Here is a 19,189-nt window from a genome sequence, read left to right on the forward strand (position 1 = left end):
ACCACTCCTCCAGTTTGGGGTTCACTGCCCCGAGGGCCCCAATGACCACTTTTTATGAAATTAAACCAGGTTAAACTCCAACATTTCCACTAGAGGAGAACTGGATAGAGCATATTGACAGACGAAAACATTTGTTTTACGTTAAATGCAAACTTTTTATTTTCATTTTTTTTTTACAATTTTGATATAATTACTGCTCTAAGGTAGGTTGCTCTGTCAGCTAAATGCATGTTTTGGAGTCTCTTTATACTATGTTTAAAAATTAATCGATTATTAAATCAGACACAAACCTTAAATCAGACAATTATTTCAATAATTGATTAATCACAATGAATCCAATTCATTGTTTCAGCCCTAACATATATATTTATATTATGTGTACAGAAGAGGATTAAGGCCACTTAAAAAAATAAAATTTAAACATCAGTTACTTTTTTTATTTTTCTAAGTGGCCCCAATCCTCTTCCATGAATCTGTTATTAAAAAAAAAGGATATATATATATATATATATATATATATATATATATATCCTTTTTTTTTATAACAGATTAAGGCTTTAATGTTGAAAAACCGGAAGTTGCTACACTTTCGCCTACTTCCGGTGGCTACATTTAGGAATATGGCTCGTCTACTAGCGTTCAAAGCTGTCATCATATTCAACGTTTTATTCTCCGTTTGCACAGATTTAGCATACTGTAATAATGGTCGAAGGGTAAGAGTTTTAAAATATTTATCGGTATCTTAAATGAGCGGGGCTATATTTATTTTTACTAAGGATTTAGCATTAGCATCGAGTGATAATTTGAAGGCTAAAAGCAGATTTTGTAATTTTCAGGGCGGTGATCCACTGGAAACCGAAGTGAGTGGTTTCTCTGTGCCTCTTGAACACTCATTTGAACTCGGTGAGAAAATCTTTTTAATATGAAAATGTCATGCAGAGAATCGGCCATGCTAACCTGTTAGCTAGGCTGCCTTGTGCTAATCAAGCTAACACCATTTCCGATGTTAATTTTAATGCCTTTATTTTCATTAGGTTGTGCAATTTAGGCATAATGTATGTTTATTTCTTTTGATCTACATTCATGTATTAAATGTATTTATACACAAGTTGCTTTACTGCAGCTTTCTGCTACCTGCTATGAAATAAAAAAATATCAAGGTTTGGTAGTGTCTGTTAACAAAATGCAAAGGTTATAATCAGTTACCTTGATGTTTTTCATCGCTACTCCTGAAGGCCCACTGCCCTCCATGTTTTTAGAAGTTTTTCTGCTGAGACACATCTGATTTAGGTTCTTGCAGTTAGGCATAAATCTGGTAATCGGCATTCAATGGAAAGCAGGGAAGCATGTAAACCAGCAGTGATCAAGTCCAGTTCCTCAAAAGCTACTATCCTGCAACTTTGTGATGCACCCCATTTTTAACACACCTGAATCAACCTGTTGGCCTAAATGAGGGGATTGAGCCTTTTGATTCAGGTGTGTTAGAGAAGAGATGCATCTAAACCAGGGGTGTCAAACTGGTTCCAGAAAGGGCTGTGTGGCTGCAGGTTTTCTTTCCAAACAAGCAATAGCACACCAGACTGCAGTCATCTCATCAAGTCATCAAGTTAAGATTGGACTCACTTGATGAGATGACTGGAGTCTGGTGCGCTATTGCTTGTTTGGAAAGAAAACCTGCAGCCACACGGCCCTTTCTGGAACCAGTTTGTCACCCCTGATCTAAAAGTTACAGGATTGTAGCCCTTAAAGGGGAACACCGTTTTTCTTTGGGTTTTTTTTTTTAATATTGGACCCTTGATTTTACAATATTACATCATGTTCTACTCACTCATATTAGTTTTGTGTCATTGGGAGCTGTTCTGATGATATTCGGTTTTGTAATATCCAAGTAACATCTTCCTATGGGCAACGGTTGGAAGGCACAAACTAAACTGTTCATAATTTATTCTTTATTTATACTCTGTCCGCTGAACTGCTGCTAGTTTTACTCACATGCCTGGAAGATGTCTAGTGCTACTACCTCAGATGATCTCGCTCTCGAAATGGAATTGAATGATTCAGATTAGCTAGCCGAATGAATAGAAGGGATAGAGCGTAGCCGCCTGTGGCCCGGCTGCCTCTCACAACTCCAGTCCGGCGCTCGGATGACGACATACACGCTTTGTTTTAAAAAAATATGGGGGACAGTGAATCGCCTACATCATATGAATTTGGGTAAATAGAAGAAGATGTAATAACCTAAAATCAAGGGTTCAATGTAAAAAAAAAAAAAAAAGGTTTTCCCCTTTAAGGACTGTACTTGAGCACCCCTGATCTAAACCATGTAGAATGATGTACTTGGAAGATCCGTGTTTAAAACACCACTGCCCCTGAACTTGGAAGGGTCAAATGGGACAAAAGTCCTGTATTCTATTGTGAAAATTATTATTTATTTTTTTTTTTTTTTTAAGGCACTAGTGGGTTGTTTTTTCGACAGTAGGCTGACAGGAAAAGGGGGTATTAGAGAGGGGGAGAGACATGCAACAAAGGACCACAGGCCGGATTCGAACCCCGGTTGGCCTTGTCGAGGCGTAAGGCAACATGGGTCGTGCGCGCTAACCGCTTAGAGTGATTCTTTACAAGTGCAAAACATTTAAGACCAAACAGAGAATGAGTTTTTTTTTTTTTTTTTTTTACTAAAATGTGGCATGCATCTGAATTGTTTATCGTCACTGTTTTCTCCAGACGATGTAGCAAAGTTTCAGTCGCGTGGATCATTGCTGTTGAAAACTGGACGGGAGCCGAGCGTCTCTCTGGCTCAGAACCAGCTGTCAGAAGAGGACAGAGCCAAACTCAAGGTGAATTAAAAATCTGCATTAAGCAGACTGTCAGCTTTTGTTATGCCTAAAGATTTCAGTGAAACATCTGTGGGTTTACTATTCAAAGTTTCTCAGAGTTTTTATTTTTTGTTAAACACAGTGTCAGAACAGAAACATGGATTTGTGGTATGTTTGCTTTGTTTCTTCAGGAAGTGGCTGCAGTCGATGGTCTGTACAGAATCAGAGTGCCTCGAGTTTTCCTGCAAGCAGACAGACAGACGGAGTGGCAGATGGAAGGTTATCTCACAGCGTTCGTCAGAGCTGTATGTATTTAGCTGCTGAGCTTCTAAATGAGATGGAAAATGTCTTTCTATCTACTAAAGAAATTATCATAATGATTTATTTTTCTGTTGTTGGAAGGAAAATGGTTCTAGGAATTCAGTAAGAATCTGCTTCAAACTGTTGGCTTTGTGGTTCTCAGTGTGCGATGGTGGAGTCCCACCTGAGCGACGTGATCACGCTTCACACTGACGTCTCTGGATACCTCATCGGTGTCTCCATCGTGACGTTACCCGGAGCCTGCAGAGGCACAGAGGTTGAGGACGAAGTTGATCTGGAGGTTTTTAACACCACTCTCAGCATCATGGCTCCTGTAAATGCACCAGGGTCAGTCTCTGCTGTCACTGTCCTCTTTTCTTTTCTTCTTTACAGATGATGTGAAGCTGTATGCTGTTCTTACATAGGGATAGGTTTATTAGATACCTTCAGATTTTTATACTTGATTAACATTTGTTATATTAGTGTATTTCTAACTTGGCTGCCTGATAGAAAATACTAAAAGATTATATGTTTTTCTTGCTGTTTGATTTTTTTATTTTTTTTTGATAGGATAACGCTCCAGAGTTTCTCTCACACATTTCTATTAGCGTTCAGTCAGCCATGTATAATGGTTATAAGAGTGACAACTGCTTAAAACGAACAATAACTAAGCAGTCAAGCATAGTTTAGTTTTATTTTTCCATATCTGGAAACTATTTAAAAACTATACAAGTATAATTTTACTCCAAACGTGACTGTCTATCCAGATGTGTGTGTGTGTGTGTGTCCTACTTTCCTAATACTCCACCTTATATTTTCTGGTGTTCATATTTTCATCTTTAGAGATCTCCTGTTTTTCCTTTCCTTGGTGTCAGTATTATGCCAAAAGTCCACACATGCAATAAACTATTCCTCACGTGTTTAACGTGTTACATGCGCACTTAGAGTATCCTAATGCCCCAATATATCCCACGCATGATTGCTTGTTCCTTCCCTGCCTGCATGTGGTTTAATTTCCACAGGGGAATTTTTACCACAAACCTTAAAAACTCCTAATTTTCACTTCAAACCGCTACGAACGGCAGCGGGGCTTCCCCTACAGGCTGGCTGCAACAGAGAGCTTTCAGTGGGATCTGGAGCTCCGATCAAGAACTGCATATTTTAGTAGAATCATAATCCTGATGAACTTGCAATACAAATTATGTTTGGAGGTGGACTTTCTCACTTAAAAACGCATTTTCCAACTCATCAAAGTAAATAAAGCCAAACTGCTCTCTAGCTTTTAGGTGCAGAACAGATTAGATAAACAAATTAGAGCTCCAAGCAGCCATCATCGAAGCGTCAAACAGCTTGACCAGCATTTGACGCAGCGTCCAAGTGTCGGCATTGAAGCGTTTTTAACGGCCAGATCACGATCGGTATGAACACACCTTTACCCACGGGACAAAGCAACCTGTCTGTGATTGCCTACTATTCAGGAAGTCCCGCTCATGAGTTGTGGCAAGTTGCCAAGGTAACCAGTGTATCTATTGGGCAATTTGACTAGAACTTTTTTTGTAGGTCCTTTAACCCTACATTCAATCAGAATCAGGTACTAACTCAGACTATGTTTTATTTAATGGTAACTCTGCTCACAAACTTCCAACTCTTGAAGAGACGGGGTTAGCCTGAAGTTGCTTTGCTAGTAGGAAGAAGAGTATGGCCTCAAGGTGCGGGATTTCCTGAAAAGTAGCCAATTACAGGCGGGTTGCTTTGTCCACGGGGTAACGCCCTCCAAGTGACAAAAGTTGACATGAGCCACAGAAACGTGTCCAAATGCAAGGAGGAGGGAGGCTGAGAGCGCATGGAAATCCAACAAGTTATTGCACCTGTGGACTTTTGCAGAATCCTGGCACAATAATAAAGGCCTGTGTGGGAAGCAGCAGCTTCTACAGGTGCTGGTCATAAAATTAGAATATCATGAAAAAGTAGATTGATTTCAGTAATTCCATTTAAAAAGTGAAACTTGTATATTATATTCATACATTACATACAAACTCATATATTTCAGATGTTTATTTTGTTTAATTTTGATGATTACAAATGACAACAAATGAAAATCTCAAATTCATCATATCAGAAAATTAGAATATTACTGAAGACCAATAAAAACAAAGGATTTATAGAAATGTTGGCCAACTGAAAAGTATGAACATGAAAAGTATGAGCATGTACAGCACTCAGTATTTAGTTGGGCCTCCTTTGGCCTGTATTACTGCAGCAATGCGGCGTGGCATGGAGTCGATCAGTCTGTGGCACTGCTCAGGTGTTATGATAGCCCAGGTTGCTCTAATAGTGGCTTTTAGCTCTTCTGAATTGTTGGGTCTGGTGTATTGCATCTTCTTCTTCACAATACCCCATAGATTTTCTATGGGGTTAAGGTCAGGAGAGTTTGCTGGCCAATTAAGAACAGGGATACCATGGTCCTTCAACCAGGTACTGGTAGCTTTGGCACTGTGTGCAGGTGCCAAGTCCTGTTGGAAAATGAAATCTGCATCTCCAAAAAGTTGGTCAGCTGCAGGAAGCATGAAGTGCTCTAAAACTTCCTGGTATGTGGCTGCGTTGACCCTGGACCTCAGAAAACACAATGGACCAACACCAGCAGATGACATGGCACCCCAAACCATCACTGACTGTGGAAACTTTACACTGGACTTCAAGCAACGTGGATGAAGTGCCTCTCTTCTTTTCCTCCAGACTCTGGGACCTTGATTTCCAAAGGAAATGCAAAATTTACTTTCATCAGAGAACATGACTTTGGACCACTCACCAGCAGTCCAGTCCTGTTTCTCTTTAGCCCAGGCAAGACGCTTCTGACGCTGTCTGTGGTTCAAGAGTGGCTTGACACAAGGAATGCGACAGCAGAAACCCATGTCTTTCATACGTCTGTGTGTGGTGGTTCTTGAAGCACTCACTCCAGCTGCAGTCCACTCTTTGTGAATCTCCCCCACATTTTTGAATGGGTTTTGTTTCACAATCCTCTCCAGGGTGCGGTTATCTCTCTTGCTTGTACACTTTTTTCGACCACATCTTTTCCTTCCCTTCGCCTCTCTATTAATGTGCTTGGACACTGAGCTCTGTGAACAGCCAGCCTCTTTAGCGATGACCTTTTGTGTCTTGCCCTCCTTGTGCAAGGTGTCGATGGTCGTCTTTTGGACAACTGTCAAGTCAGCAGTCTTCCCCATGATTGTGTAGCCTATAGAACTAGACTGAAAGACCATTTAAAGGCTTTTGCAGGTGGTTTGAGTTAATTAGCTGATTAGAGTGTGGCACCAGGGGCCATCAATTTTGAACCTTTTCACAATATTCTAATTTTCTGATATGATGAATTTGAGATTTTCATTTGTTGTCATTTGTAATCATCAAAATTAAACAAAATAAACATCTGAAATATATGAGTTTGTATGTAATGTATGAATATAATATACAAGTTTCACTTTTTAAATGGAATTACTGAAATCAATCTACTTTTTCATGATATTCTAATTTTATGACCAGCACCTGTATAGTAGAGTCCATTGCTGCCATCATAGCTGTAACTCTCTGTGTTTGTTAAATCGTCTCCATCTAAGTTTATTTCATCCTGATTTTTCTTTAAGAATTAGCTGAAGAAAACGTCAGTGTGTGCATTTATAGTTTGTTTGATGGATTGTGGCCTTTTTCTTCCAGACCAGAGACGGCCCTTTTCCTGGAACGGATGGAGCAGGAATCTGAGAAGAAAGGGAAGAATCCACAAGAGCAGAAATCGTTCTTCGCCAAATACGTGAGTGGAAGTTCACCCTGAAGCTGCTGATGAGGTTTGGAGGTTATGTGCTGTTTTAAAGAAGCCATGAGGCTTTTAAAGCCATCAGGTTTTAAAAGATTACATCTTACCTGGTAAAATGTTCTTTCTGGACGTTCAGTTTTAGTATGTTTATGTATTTGTTTACACTCTCTCAGCATGGTTTTCTGCCTGTGTGGAGCTTCTGCAGCAATAGAGAAAGCATGAAACACTCAAGTTGTTTTTGGCTGAAATAACCGAATGATTTATTTTTTTTTATTTTTTATTTTTTCGGACCGTCCTGTTAATGAGGGCTTTTTACGGCAGCGTATTAGGGCCATACAAAAATAAAAATAAAATAATTATAATACACGTTAAAGTATGCTACATAAAGCACACCCAACTGGATCATTAATTGGGGGGCTTTAGATTGGAATGAGATGGTACAATGGGCTCCATGTAAAATGAATTTGCATGTTTATTTCTTGTAAATTTACATGTTCTCGTAAATTCATATTTTTCTTCTCAATTTGCATGCTTATAATGTTGTAAATATGCATTTATTTTCTTGTAAATTTACATGTACTTTTAAATTCATATTTTTCTTCTGTTTGCCTGCTCATAAATGTGCGTTTTAGTCTCAACTTTTCCTCTAAAACCGAATCTCGTAAATATGCATGTTTTTTCTTGTAAATTTGCCTATTTATTCTCATACATTTGCTGTTTGTTTCCTTCGAAATTTGCATGTTTATGATAGCATATATTTTTGTGTTTTTACTCGTAAATTTGCGTGTTTTTTGTCCTAAATATGCCACTTTAAACTTAAATTCTTTTTGCGTCTTTTTTTTTTTTCAGCTTTACTGCCGGTCGGCACTTTAATTAAAGCTGTACATACAGAGAAAGCAAGCCGTCGTGACGTTTCGAGTTAACTTACTCTTCTTCAGGCAGGCTTGCTAACTCTGTTTTTGCGTCTTTGAATGGCCTAAATACGCCGTCGTAGCAGCTTTTCGCTCCCACCCTCTTATTTTTATATTTTAAAGTCGCCTCTGGGCTGGAAAGCTTTGTTCTTCACTTATTCACCAGTTCTCACATTGGAAACCATATATTCTCTTTGCTGATATTTTGTAGTACGTACGTTTTTTTTTTTTTCCCTCCATCTCGTCCAGAACGACCTGGTTCTGTGCTCGTCTGGGCTCCGTTATAATCTTTCAGCCTCGTCGTTGTGCTGTGTTTGTGCCTTGCCATGTGTCCAGTGACTGTGTGCTGCTGTGTTCCAGTGGTATTTGATTCTGGGAGGTGCCATCTTCCTCATGCTCACCAATTCAGCACAGCCCCCAGCAGGGGGGGGCAGAGAGCAGAGCTGATTCCCACTGAAGTACAGTTTCCTTACTTGTGGCTCATTCTCTTCCTCCTACTCTTCCTCCCCTCTCTTTGTATTTAACATTTATTAGGGAGATTAACCGAAACAAAACCATTTTAGATTTTAACTTCTTCCTTTTTTCTATATAACTCCCTCTCAGAAGTCAAATACCAAATCATTTTGAGGTTAATAGTTTCTAAAAGAAAACCTTGAATCCAAACATTTGTAAATGAAGCTTAATTGTGTTTGGTGTTTGACCCTGACGACTCCACTCTCTAGTTTCTCTCGCTCATCGAGTTACTTTAACCTTTTCTTTTATTCTGCTGATAAGACGTTGACCTAATCTGGGATGAAATAAATCTGCAAAGTTTTCCAAATAGTGATCATAGTTGATTTTCATTCTTTCAATTATAAATCTGGTAGTTATTTGTATAACTTCTCTTTACAGTGGATGTACATCGTGCCTCTTGTTCTCTTCCTGATGATGTCGGGTGCCCAGGACCAATCAGGAGGCGGCGCAGGCGGTGGTGCAGCCAATGGAGGAGGCCGATGATCAACTGGTTTTTCTTTTTTTGTTTTTTTTTGTTTTTCCCGGTAACGTTCACTGAATGATCATTCTCAGATTTTACCTGCTGTACATAATGCTATTTAAGGAGGATAAATATTTGTTGTGCATCTTAAACCTGTACAGTGAAAGGAGACAAAGTGACCCACAGATGACTGCACTTTTATTACTGATGTGAAAAATAAAGTATTTATTACTTTACTTGTTGCTTTGTTTTTTACTTCACCTCTGATTTAATAATTATTTACACAAATGTATTCATAATTTTTTTTTATGCAGTATTTTTTAAAAACTTAAACTCTTATCTAACAGAAATATAATCTTGTCCAGAGTATGTTCACATTTTTTTTTTTTTTATCTTTCTAAAGTTGTCAGGTCTGATATTTTATTGCTGTTTAACAGCAGTCTTACCTGAGGTGTTATGCTAGCCTGCTTTAGACATACGTTTATGCAGCCTATGCTATAAATAAAAGCATAAAAAAGAGAGCTAGCCTTCACCTACCTGTCTTTTAAGGGCGAGTAATGGCCTAGTGGTTAGAGCAGTATGCTTGTGCTCTGAGAAGGTTGCAAGTACTGGGTTCAAATCCCACTGCCTCCATTTTTGAGATCCTGAGCAGGACCCTTAACCCTTGATTGCTCCCCGGGTTCCTCACAATGGCAGCCCACTGCTCCCCAAGGGGATGGTTTAAATGCAGAGGTAAATTTCTCCAATGTGAGATTAATAAAGTTCAGTTATCAATTATTAAACTTTATTCCTAAAACATCCTTATTAAAAGTTCTGGAAAGAAATGTGTGCATGCAGGTGAAATCCTTTTTAATTTGATCTTGTTTATTTTGTCATTGACTCTATTATCTTTTGTACCATAACTCTGTGCAGAACTTAGGTCAAAGTTCCAGCTTTTAAATCTGCCTTATAAACAAACCTGAATTAATGAGGAATAAAAATGTAAAACAAAATTCTATGAAGCTTTCTGAGGATTATTGAATGTAGAAATGCCTTTCCTAATATATTTTGTGAAACAACCTGCAGGCTTATGTTGTGTATCATATCTTACTAATGTTATTTTAAAATCGCTTAAAGAGCAGCCATTGCTGAAAAATAAAAAGAACAAATACACTAGGAGAAATTAAAAAATGAATCGCCCATCCTGAGATATCTGCCCAGAAATCTGCAGACTGAAAACACTTGCATCTGCTGTTCAAACCTGTGTTTTTGCAAAGAAAGATCTCATTTGCTATTGTAATCAGCACGTTTAAGCAGTCCTATCAAACACAGGTAGAGCCTTGCAGCTACAAAGCTGATAGTCTGTAATTTCACAAACATCTACATCTGGTCCCTGATTTTGCTGCAATCCCTCCTCCTGATGTCTCAACAGGATGTTTGACTGCATCTTGTAGTTAGCTTTTGCTAAGGGGATTGCTGATAGATGTAACTGAACCAAAATCTACATGCAACCGATGTAAAAGAAAACAAAAACAAGAAAAAAAATATTAAAATAAGTTTTTATCGATGGAGAGCAGTAGCAGAGAGTAGCAGAGCATTCCTAGTCTATATACGTATGTACTGCAGTTCAGTTAATCCCCTCTAACCATGCACTTTATCAAAAAGGAAAGTTTTAAGCCTTGTCTTAAAAGTAAAGAGGATGTCCACCTCATGGACTAAAGTTCAGAGCAGGGTTTACAGGAGAGGCTGAAAAGATCTGCCTCCTACTCTACTTTTAGTAACCTGCAGTATGAGAGCGATGTGCTGTGTTACAAAAACATGAACAATCCCAACGTTAATAAAAAAATGTGAGCTTGATTATTAAGGTTGTTAGATAAAAAAAAGAAATGTTTTATCATAGGCTGATAAAATGCAGTCCTGTTTCAATGGCTAAGCATTTTAATTAGATGTTTTGGTTCAAAGATCACAGCTTATAACCTGTTTGAGTTCTGTTTGTTTGAGCAGAACATAAGCACACTGGAAAAATGATCTAGAAATAAGTAAAAATTTCTTAAATTTACTGCTTTTACCCTTTATTTTAGTAGGTAAATGAGATAGTTTGCCAATGGAATGAGTAGTTTTACTCTTAAAATAAGACAATTAGATAACATGCACTTGAAATAAGAGAATTAAATTGTTTTCTCCTATTTTAAATGTAAATTGTCTTGTTCCATTGGCAAGATGTCTCTTTTACCTCCTCAATCCAAGATCAAATACACTTATTGTAAGAAAAAATGACTTATCTAGATTTCGATTTTTTTCAGTGCAGGTGTAAAAAGTAAGCTGGAAAAAGGGGAAAACCTTAATGAAAACATAAAGACTGTAGAAATTCACATGCATTTTGTCATTGACTCTACAGCAATCCCTCACATCAAGCATGCATGTAGCGACAGTGGAGAGGAACAACTCCTTTTAACAGGAAGAGCGCTTAAGAAAAATCCGGCTTAGCGTGACCCTCTTTCTACCAAGGCTGACTGGGGCTCAAGGAGACAGAACGGGACATACAAAAGGAACATGGAAGCACTGATCTATAAATACTTTCTATGTTAGGAAAGGTAGCAGAAAACCATTTCCACAGGTAGTTCTATTTAGGAAGAAGCAGTTAAGCAGATGAGCTCTGAGCTGGTTTTCCTGTCAAATGAAGAGAGAGGTCACATGCAGTCAACGACTGACAGTTTATGATGTTCAAATCCTGATGTGATGCACCTGTGCACTACTTTATCCACACATCTATGGGTGTCTTAACTTATTCCTCACCAGAAATTGTATTTTTATTGCTTTTTTTGGGAGATTTTATAGTTTTAATCAATATTGTTGTGTTTTTAATATGTATTTTCAGTGTGTGAGTGTGTGTGTGAATGGGTGAATGAATGTAGTGTAAAGCGCTTTGGTCAAGTCTCCTAACTTGAATAAAGGCGCTATATAAGTACATGCCATTTACCATGCCATTTTGAGAAATGTTTTTGCACCCTCTTGTTTGTTACTTGAAACTCTTCGTATTAAAGTTGATGTCTTACACCCATAATTCCAGTTTTGTTAAGAAACACTAAAGCGGTCTTTAGTCTCCAGCTTCTCGTCATTGGAACCATTTTTGAGTGACAGCTAAGCGGATCTGTCTCTGTATTTCAGCCACGGGTTAACGTCCTGACAGCACAAGCTCTGCATCAACATTACATCACCGCATTTTCCTGCGTCCGGCTGTTTTTAGTCCACACCTCCGACTGGGAGGAACATCCCTGTATTTTTGGGAGGCTCAGTGTTTAGCCTCAGCAGCGTCTCTTCTAATCAGAGGAAAGATCCTTCTCAGAATGGCTGCCCCCTCCTTCCTTAAGCTCCTCTGTGACAGTGTTCACTTGTCCCTTTTGCCATCTGCTTAAAAAACATGAGCCAGAAGCCAAACAAGCTTATTTAGACTCTAATGACTGAACAAAATCTTGTTTTGGTATTTATGTAGTCGTCTAGTTTGTTCTTTATCTATGCAAACCTAAGAACTTTTTAAACAAGTTTATACTTATCAATGTTTTTCTAATGATATTTCTCTAATAAGAAAAAAATGACCAAACTAAGTCAGTTCTTCTCTTGTTCAACCTTTGTGTTGTAGACGTGCTGCTGTATTTGGGATCCTTTAGACTAGATAAGCCTCTAGTGCTAAATTTGTTTTTGTTTTTTTTACCTTTTTTAACTTCTAATTCCTCAGTGTGATATATCTTTATCCTGAAAAATATGATGTATACAGTCAGATACATGCAGTGAAGAGAAAATGCATGATAAATTGCATGGAAATGCGTGATTTATCACATATGATGCATATTAAAACGTATGATCATTTTCCAAAATGCTCAATAAAGACTAATAAAGGAACTTTGTATTTTATGACCATTTTAAAGTGTGAACCAATGGTTTTTAGATTAGGCATGCCAAAAAGTTTGTGTCAATTTAATCCCTGCAAGGTGTCCAAAGGAGCCCATATGATCAACCTCACACTGTTGTGCTTTAAGTTTGCATGAGTTTATAAACTTAAACCAAGCAGCCATGTTGTTTTTCAATATATGGGTCTTTCTCCCTCTGTCTCTTTCAAACATCCACACTTTCTCAGCCTTTTTCTAATTTTCTTTTCGTCCAAAAAATGTAACATTTTAAATGATAGAAGTCAGCGGAGTCTGCGATGCAAATTTTCTTTTGTTTTGTTTATTTTTTTCTATATTGCTATGACTGACCATGTTGACCACTTTACTGCGGTGGATCTGCTGATTGTGGTCAATTCAATCCATCTCTGATCAGATTCACCAGGCTGCTACCTTCCAATTTAAATCTCATAGAAGCAGTGATGCTGAGCTTAGTTTTTCCCACTGTTTGTGCATTTTCTTAGTTTCAGTAAGTAAATAATGACGTTTGTTGCTCTTCCTCTTCTTGATTTAGCGATTTTAAAAGACACGTCTGTCACATATTTAAACTGTTTCACATTGGTGTTCTTCCACATTAAAGCAATGATTTTTACATAAAACTTTTTTGCAAGTAATGATCTTAATTAAATTTCTTTTTAATGTCCCTTTTTTAACAGATTAGAGAATTTGATACATGTACACATTTTATAGGAATTAAAAAAACAAAACATAAAAGTGTTACTCGAGATGTAGAGAAAGGAGGAGACATGCAGGCATCTGCTTGCAGAGCAGCAGGGTGTCATAAATCACTGCTGCATGGAGACCCATGTCAGCATGACACCACCCTACTCCTCCTCATACACACCTCTCGTTTGAGAGGAAGCAGCTTGGAGGTTTATGTTTCGCTGAAAGTGTGTGTGGGAGGTTAATTTGGTCTGTCGTTTTGAGGCTATAAATCTACTCCTGTTTACTCTGAAGACTTTAGGCTGAGTTGATCTGAGAGATGAAAAAAAAAATGTCCTGGCTTTGATAGCGGCGTCAATCTGCCCACCTGCTGAAAGCTGTAAAGTTGCTTCATTCGCTCAGACTGACCAGGGTTTGTCTTTTATTGAGAGCTAACAAGCCTAAAGTGGCTGCAGAACAATTGGTTTATTTAATCAAATTTAGTGAACATCTTACACAGACATTAACTTTTAAAAACTAGAAGTTAAAGATTTTAGTTGTAGCTAAAGCTCTATTGCTGCCTGCAAGATTGATCAGCTGGTGCTGGTTAGTTGGAAAGAATGCAGAATTACTTTTTCTTTTTATCAAAAAGCCTAAATAGTTCTCCATTAAGTACAAAAGCTTTTGTTCCTCAAGGAAGCAATGCAAAATGTTACCATTTTGAACCAAGGATCTGCAGCCTGGGCTGCTCACTGGGTAGCACTGCTGCCTTGCAGCAAGAAGGTTATGGGTTCAATTCCTGGCCTGGGGTCTTTCTGCATGGAGTTTGCATGTTCTCCCTGAGCATGTGTGGGTTCTCTCCAGGTACTCTGGAGAGACTGCAAAAATGACTGTCTGCAACCTTTACAAACAAAATAGACATTTTTACATCCAGTCCAGCTCATAAAGATTGTTTAGAGACGCAAATTTTATGTCCTTTTTTAAAGAGATATCTATCAAAGATTTTTTTAAAAATCATCACTGTCAAATACATTTGAAATGGATTGGTGTAATCCCAGGTTAAGCAATTAACCCTATAATGCCAAATGTATCGTATTTGATACATACGGTTTCTGAAATGTTTTGCATCTGACGCCTTTTGCATAATTTAATGGTAAAAACCTTGCTCAAAATCCTATTGTACACAATCAGATATACCTGATAACAGAGGGCAAAAGAATACACAAAAAATAATCTTGACTTATTGCATAGTAATAAATTATTAATATCAAAAAACTATTTCTGTTTTTTTTCTTTTTACATATTTGGTTAAAAGGGCAAATAAGGAATTCAAACCAAAAAGAGTAATTTTCTGTTTTGTTTTATTCTTGGATCAGGCTTTAAAGGGTTAAAAGAAGATTAAACTATATTTCTGTTTTATATATTCTCCCCCAGCTTTTGTTATCATTACACTCTCACAAGTACAGAGCAACGAAATGAACTATCTGCATTTAACTCATCCTCCTAGGAAGTAGTGGGCTGCAATTGTGCGGCACCCAGGGAGCAGTGTTGGGGTTAAGGGTCCTGCTCTGGGAGCCAGAGTGGCAGTCTGTGGTAGTGGGGCTTGAATTGAGAACCTCAGGATTCCAAGCTCCAATGCTCTACACTAGGCCCCCACTCCCCTATATATTTAGAGTTAAATTATTTTGGGCATTCAACGCAACTAGTCAATTTGTCAGAATTACTATTTTTCCAAAGATCAGCTGGCTCCTTATTATCTTTAGCCAAAGTGATGTAGAGCCACTGTCAAGTGTCTAAAGAGCCGCAGGTTCCAGGCTTCTAGTCTAAACTATAACAACAAACTTAAGTTTACTGTAAATATGTTAAAGGTCCTCAATCATACTTTTGAAGCCTTCTAAAATCAACTAAAGACATTTATCTTTTGAAAAATTTCCTTTGGCTCTACAGAAGACAAGGCAATTTTATTCTTATAGCACAATTCAGTCCATGGACAATTCAAAGTGCTTTACATCCATCCATCCATTTTCCGTCACGCTTATCCCGAGTGGGGTCGTGAGTGGTGCTGGTGCCTATCTCCAGGTGGGGTACACCCTGGACAGGTCGCCAGTCCATCGCAGGAAGTGCTTTACATGAATTAGATAGTAAAATAGAAGAACAATAAAAGCAAAAGCAAATATTTCATAATAAATAAAGTAACGAGACTTCAATTATTATGAAATAGTTATTTCCTGATGTCGTTTTTCCAACCCAGAAGAAAACATGCTGCTGCCTCTCACCACTTGAGGACCGTCCATGTTAGGGCTTATGTGCTCTACTTTCTTAGTTCTAGTGAGAACACGGGCAGCTGCAGCTCTCTGATGGACCTTTTAGGTAAACCTATAAAGATACTGTTGCAGTGATCTATTCTAAAGATAAATTCATGAATAGATTTTTCTACATCCTGATTGGTCATTGGTCATTTAACGCTGTTAATGTTCTTCAAGTGATAAAAGGCTGACTTAGTAACTGCCTGATTTAAAGTTGCTCAATGAAACAAGTTCAATTAGTTTCTAGTCTTTTTGCCACATGTTCCATGATGAAAGAGCAGAGTAAACAAAATCTCTTTTACCAAGTTCAGTCCAGGCAAATGGAACAGAGAGCAACAAGTCATCATTAGAATGCAAAGAATAGGAAGCAAAACTTAATATCAGTATAAAGGCAATTGTGACGCCCCTGTTAAAAATTTAAAAGTCAGTTTTTTTTTTTTCCTGCTACATTTACCGTCCCTCTGTGGCAATACTGCAACTGAGTATCACTTTCTGTAAGGATCTTGAACTATTTAGTTATGGCTCTCATTTTATATTTTTGTTTGCAAGTTTTTTACCACTATGTTTGTTGGGGTTTTTTTTTCCTTACTACTTTACTTATCTCTGTTGCATTTATTTCCTTCTGCTAGGTTTTATTCTCAGTTTGGGATTTGGTTCCTATGTTTATTTTTTGCTAAAACAATTTTAATTTTTAGCACACATTAGTATTTGCTCTGGACTTTAGACCATTGGAATGCATGAAAAATATTTGATCAAAATCCCTCCCTTATATATCTCGCTGTATTTTTGGGGTCATTGTCCTGCTGGAAGGTGAACCTCCACCCCATACTAAAATATGTTGTAGCTTCTACCAGTTTTCCTTCCACTGGCACCTTGTTTTTAGCTCCATTTCATTTATTTCCACACTGACCTGCTTCTCTGCAGTATGCAGCTTCCACCACAATGCTTCACACATAGGGAAATGTACTAAGTAGAAGTGCTGTAGATGTACAAGTTTTTTTTTGTTGTTGCATCCTGCACACTGGACCGCTGAAAGCCTTCTCGAAATAAAGATGGTCTTACTGCATTAACAACAGTGGTTCTGTACACGGATTCTTCCATCTGAGCTGTTGATCTCTGCAGCTCCAGAGTTACCATGGTCTTCTTGACTCCTCTGATTATTGCTCTCCAGTCAGTTTGGGTAGACTTTCACGTCTTGGTAGGACTGCAGTTGTTGCATCTTCTGTCCATGTTCAGATGATGGATTAAGCAGAGCTCTTTGGACAAATCTTGGGTTATGGTTTTAAAACCTAACGCTGCCTTATAATTCTCCACAGCTGTTTGTTCTACAGTCTTACCTAACAAACCTCTGAAACCTTCACAGAAGAGCTGGATTTATAGAGAGATTAAATTAAAACATGTGGGTGTCACAATTTGGTTATGGTTTGTTGACCCAAAAGCAGAGCCAGGGAGGCAGAGGTGAATTTTGAGGATTTAATGAGGAGTATACTGAAAACAGAAGCAGGTAATCCAAAAACAGAGTCCAAATAAACAGGAAACCATGAGTCCAAAATCAAAACATGAAAAATAGTCAAAACGTACCAGAAAACATTGAGACATCAGGGGGATCAAAATCAGAAGGAGGAAGGCTCAGGGAGACGGAGTTGGAGAAAGTTTGATGAGGACCCAGCACTGAGGAACTGAACAGAGGGTGTATTTATGGGAGACTGAAACAAAGAGGGGACTAACGAGCAGATTAGGAGCAGGTGTGAGCAGAGCAGAAACAAGAAAGGGGCAAGGAGAAAAAGGAGAACTCAAGAGGGCAGCAGAGGGTAACAAATAAAAACCTGAGAAAGGAAAATAACCAGAAGACACAACAAAAATAAGAATTAAACCACTAAGACTATAAAACATAAAGTAAAGCAAAACTGAACACTAAAAAGAAAAACATAACACAACCAAGACTAAGACAGTAACTGAGAAAAAAAAAACAAAGAACACAATAAAATAAGAATTAAACCACAAAAAACTAGAAAACAAGGAGCAAAGCAAAACTGAACATCCAAAAGAAAAAATCATAACAGAACCAGAACTCTAACAGTGGGATGGTACCAAGGCACTTCTAATGGGAACAACACAGTAAAAAATTGGGTGTTAAAAATTCAGAGTTAACCTATTTAACTATAAATGGAGTATATACAACCATACTGAGCGTAAATCTGCTCAAGTGTTGGAGTTAATAATCAGTGTCAAATTTGACAGCCATGCTGTGTAACTTTTACTCTATATGGTGTTAATTACCCACCAGTCTCTGAGAGGTCGTCTTGATTTTGGCACTAATATGAGTAAAATTAAATGACACTAACTATAAGGCAAATTTTCTGTATGTGTTAAAGCAAAACTTGTTTTGTGGAATAAAAGGAGCTGAATGCACACTATGCTTTCTTTCATTTGGTGTCTCTTTCTTAATTTTCCTGTTTTGCATGTTGCTCACCGTATAAATGTATACTCCTCTTTGATATCTTGATCATCTATGTTTTTGCCAATAAATAAAAAAAGTTCACACCAGATTTTTAGCAGGCAACCTAAATTTAAGGTCTGCAAATTTTACACCTTAACCTAATGTAATGCCTTCGATTTATCCCCTCTGAGTTCTAATCCTAATGTTGTTTGATTAGAAATCTAAACCTCTGGTAGGTTGATTCAATCTAACGTCAATATATTCCAGTAGGTGTATAGAAATGGTGCCATCCTGCCTGTGCAGTGCGGTACTCTTGAAATAATCTGCAAAGTGTGACCTGTGGAAATATAATTTGATAAGCACATTTACACCATTAGATCCTGCACAGTTACAAATGGTCAATGTCCATCACCCCCAAAAAATCCTAGTTCTTGGAAAATGTTCTTGCACTGAAAATATATTCTGCATGGTTAAGATAAATTATAAATAGCTCCCCAGTGCCGGCATAAAAGGGAGAAAGCTGATGTAGAGCACTTAGATCGGGACAATCTGGAAGGTGAAGAACAGCCTCCAGATGTTGACTCCGCCTTCACATCTGTCTACATTGACACTTGCACTTTGAAACACTTTGACCTCAGATATGTGGCGGAGAACAGAAACAGCTACTGATTGATGAGATCTCGGACTGATGACAGCTCCCCGGTGAGAAGCTGGCCGCCTTCTCACATGGTGACGGCGCGTACCCTGCAAACAGAAAATAACCCATCACCCAGCAGCTGGAGTCAGGGTCAGTTTGATAGTTAGCTGCCATTCCTCCTCAGTTAAAAGGAATCCATAAGACAGAAGGATGTATCCCCCCTCATTTTCCATAAGAAGAACACAGATTCATTATTTCATTAATTTGATACAGGTGTATTCCCATTAACCATGTTCAGTTAGCGTGCATGCAGGCATGCTAGAACATTGCAGGGTCGTCAGTACTTCAGTCCAGTAGAAAGGATCATGTGTTTAATGTGACAGAATATCCTTTTGGGGGACGGTTCCATTCGATCCGACAAAAGAACGGCTCATCC

The 19,189-nt window shown here is 38.1% G+C and overlaps 1 protein-coding gene across 2 annotated transcripts; it reads left to right on the plus strand.

The window, feature by feature from the left end:
- Positions 1 to 577: 577 nt before the first annotated feature.
- emc10 (ER membrane protein complex subunit 10) lies at positions 578 to 9,036 on the plus strand. Of its 2 annotated transcripts, XM_038297307.1 has the most exons (8): positions 578 to 713; positions 837 to 903; positions 2,725 to 2,837; positions 3,008 to 3,121; positions 3,280 to 3,464; positions 6,825 to 6,918; positions 8,193 to 8,290; positions 8,724 to 9,036. In XM_038297307.1, the coding sequence occupies exons 1-7, from the start codon at positions 621 to 623 to the stop codon at positions 8,277 to 8,279; spliced, it is 753 nt and encodes a 250-aa protein (XP_038153235.1). In that variant the 5' UTR covers positions 578 to 620; the 3' UTR covers positions 8,280 to 8,290; positions 8,724 to 9,036. The 2 variants fall into 2 exon arrangements, with proteins under 2 accessions (XP_038153235.1, XP_038153234.1); XM_038297306.1 differs by lacking the exon at positions 8,193 to 8,290 and having other exon boundaries at positions 8,724 to 9,033.
- The last annotated feature ends 10,153 nt before the right edge of the window (positions 9,037 to 19,189 follow it).

Source organism: Cyprinodon tularosa, unplaced genomic scaffold (assembly GCF_016077235.1).
Source record: "Cyprinodon tularosa strain WSP-4 unplaced genomic scaffold, ASM1607723v1 ctg386, whole genome shotgun sequence".
Taxonomy (NCBI): domain Eukaryota; kingdom Metazoa; phylum Chordata; class Actinopteri; order Cyprinodontiformes; family Cyprinodontidae; genus Cyprinodon; species Cyprinodon tularosa.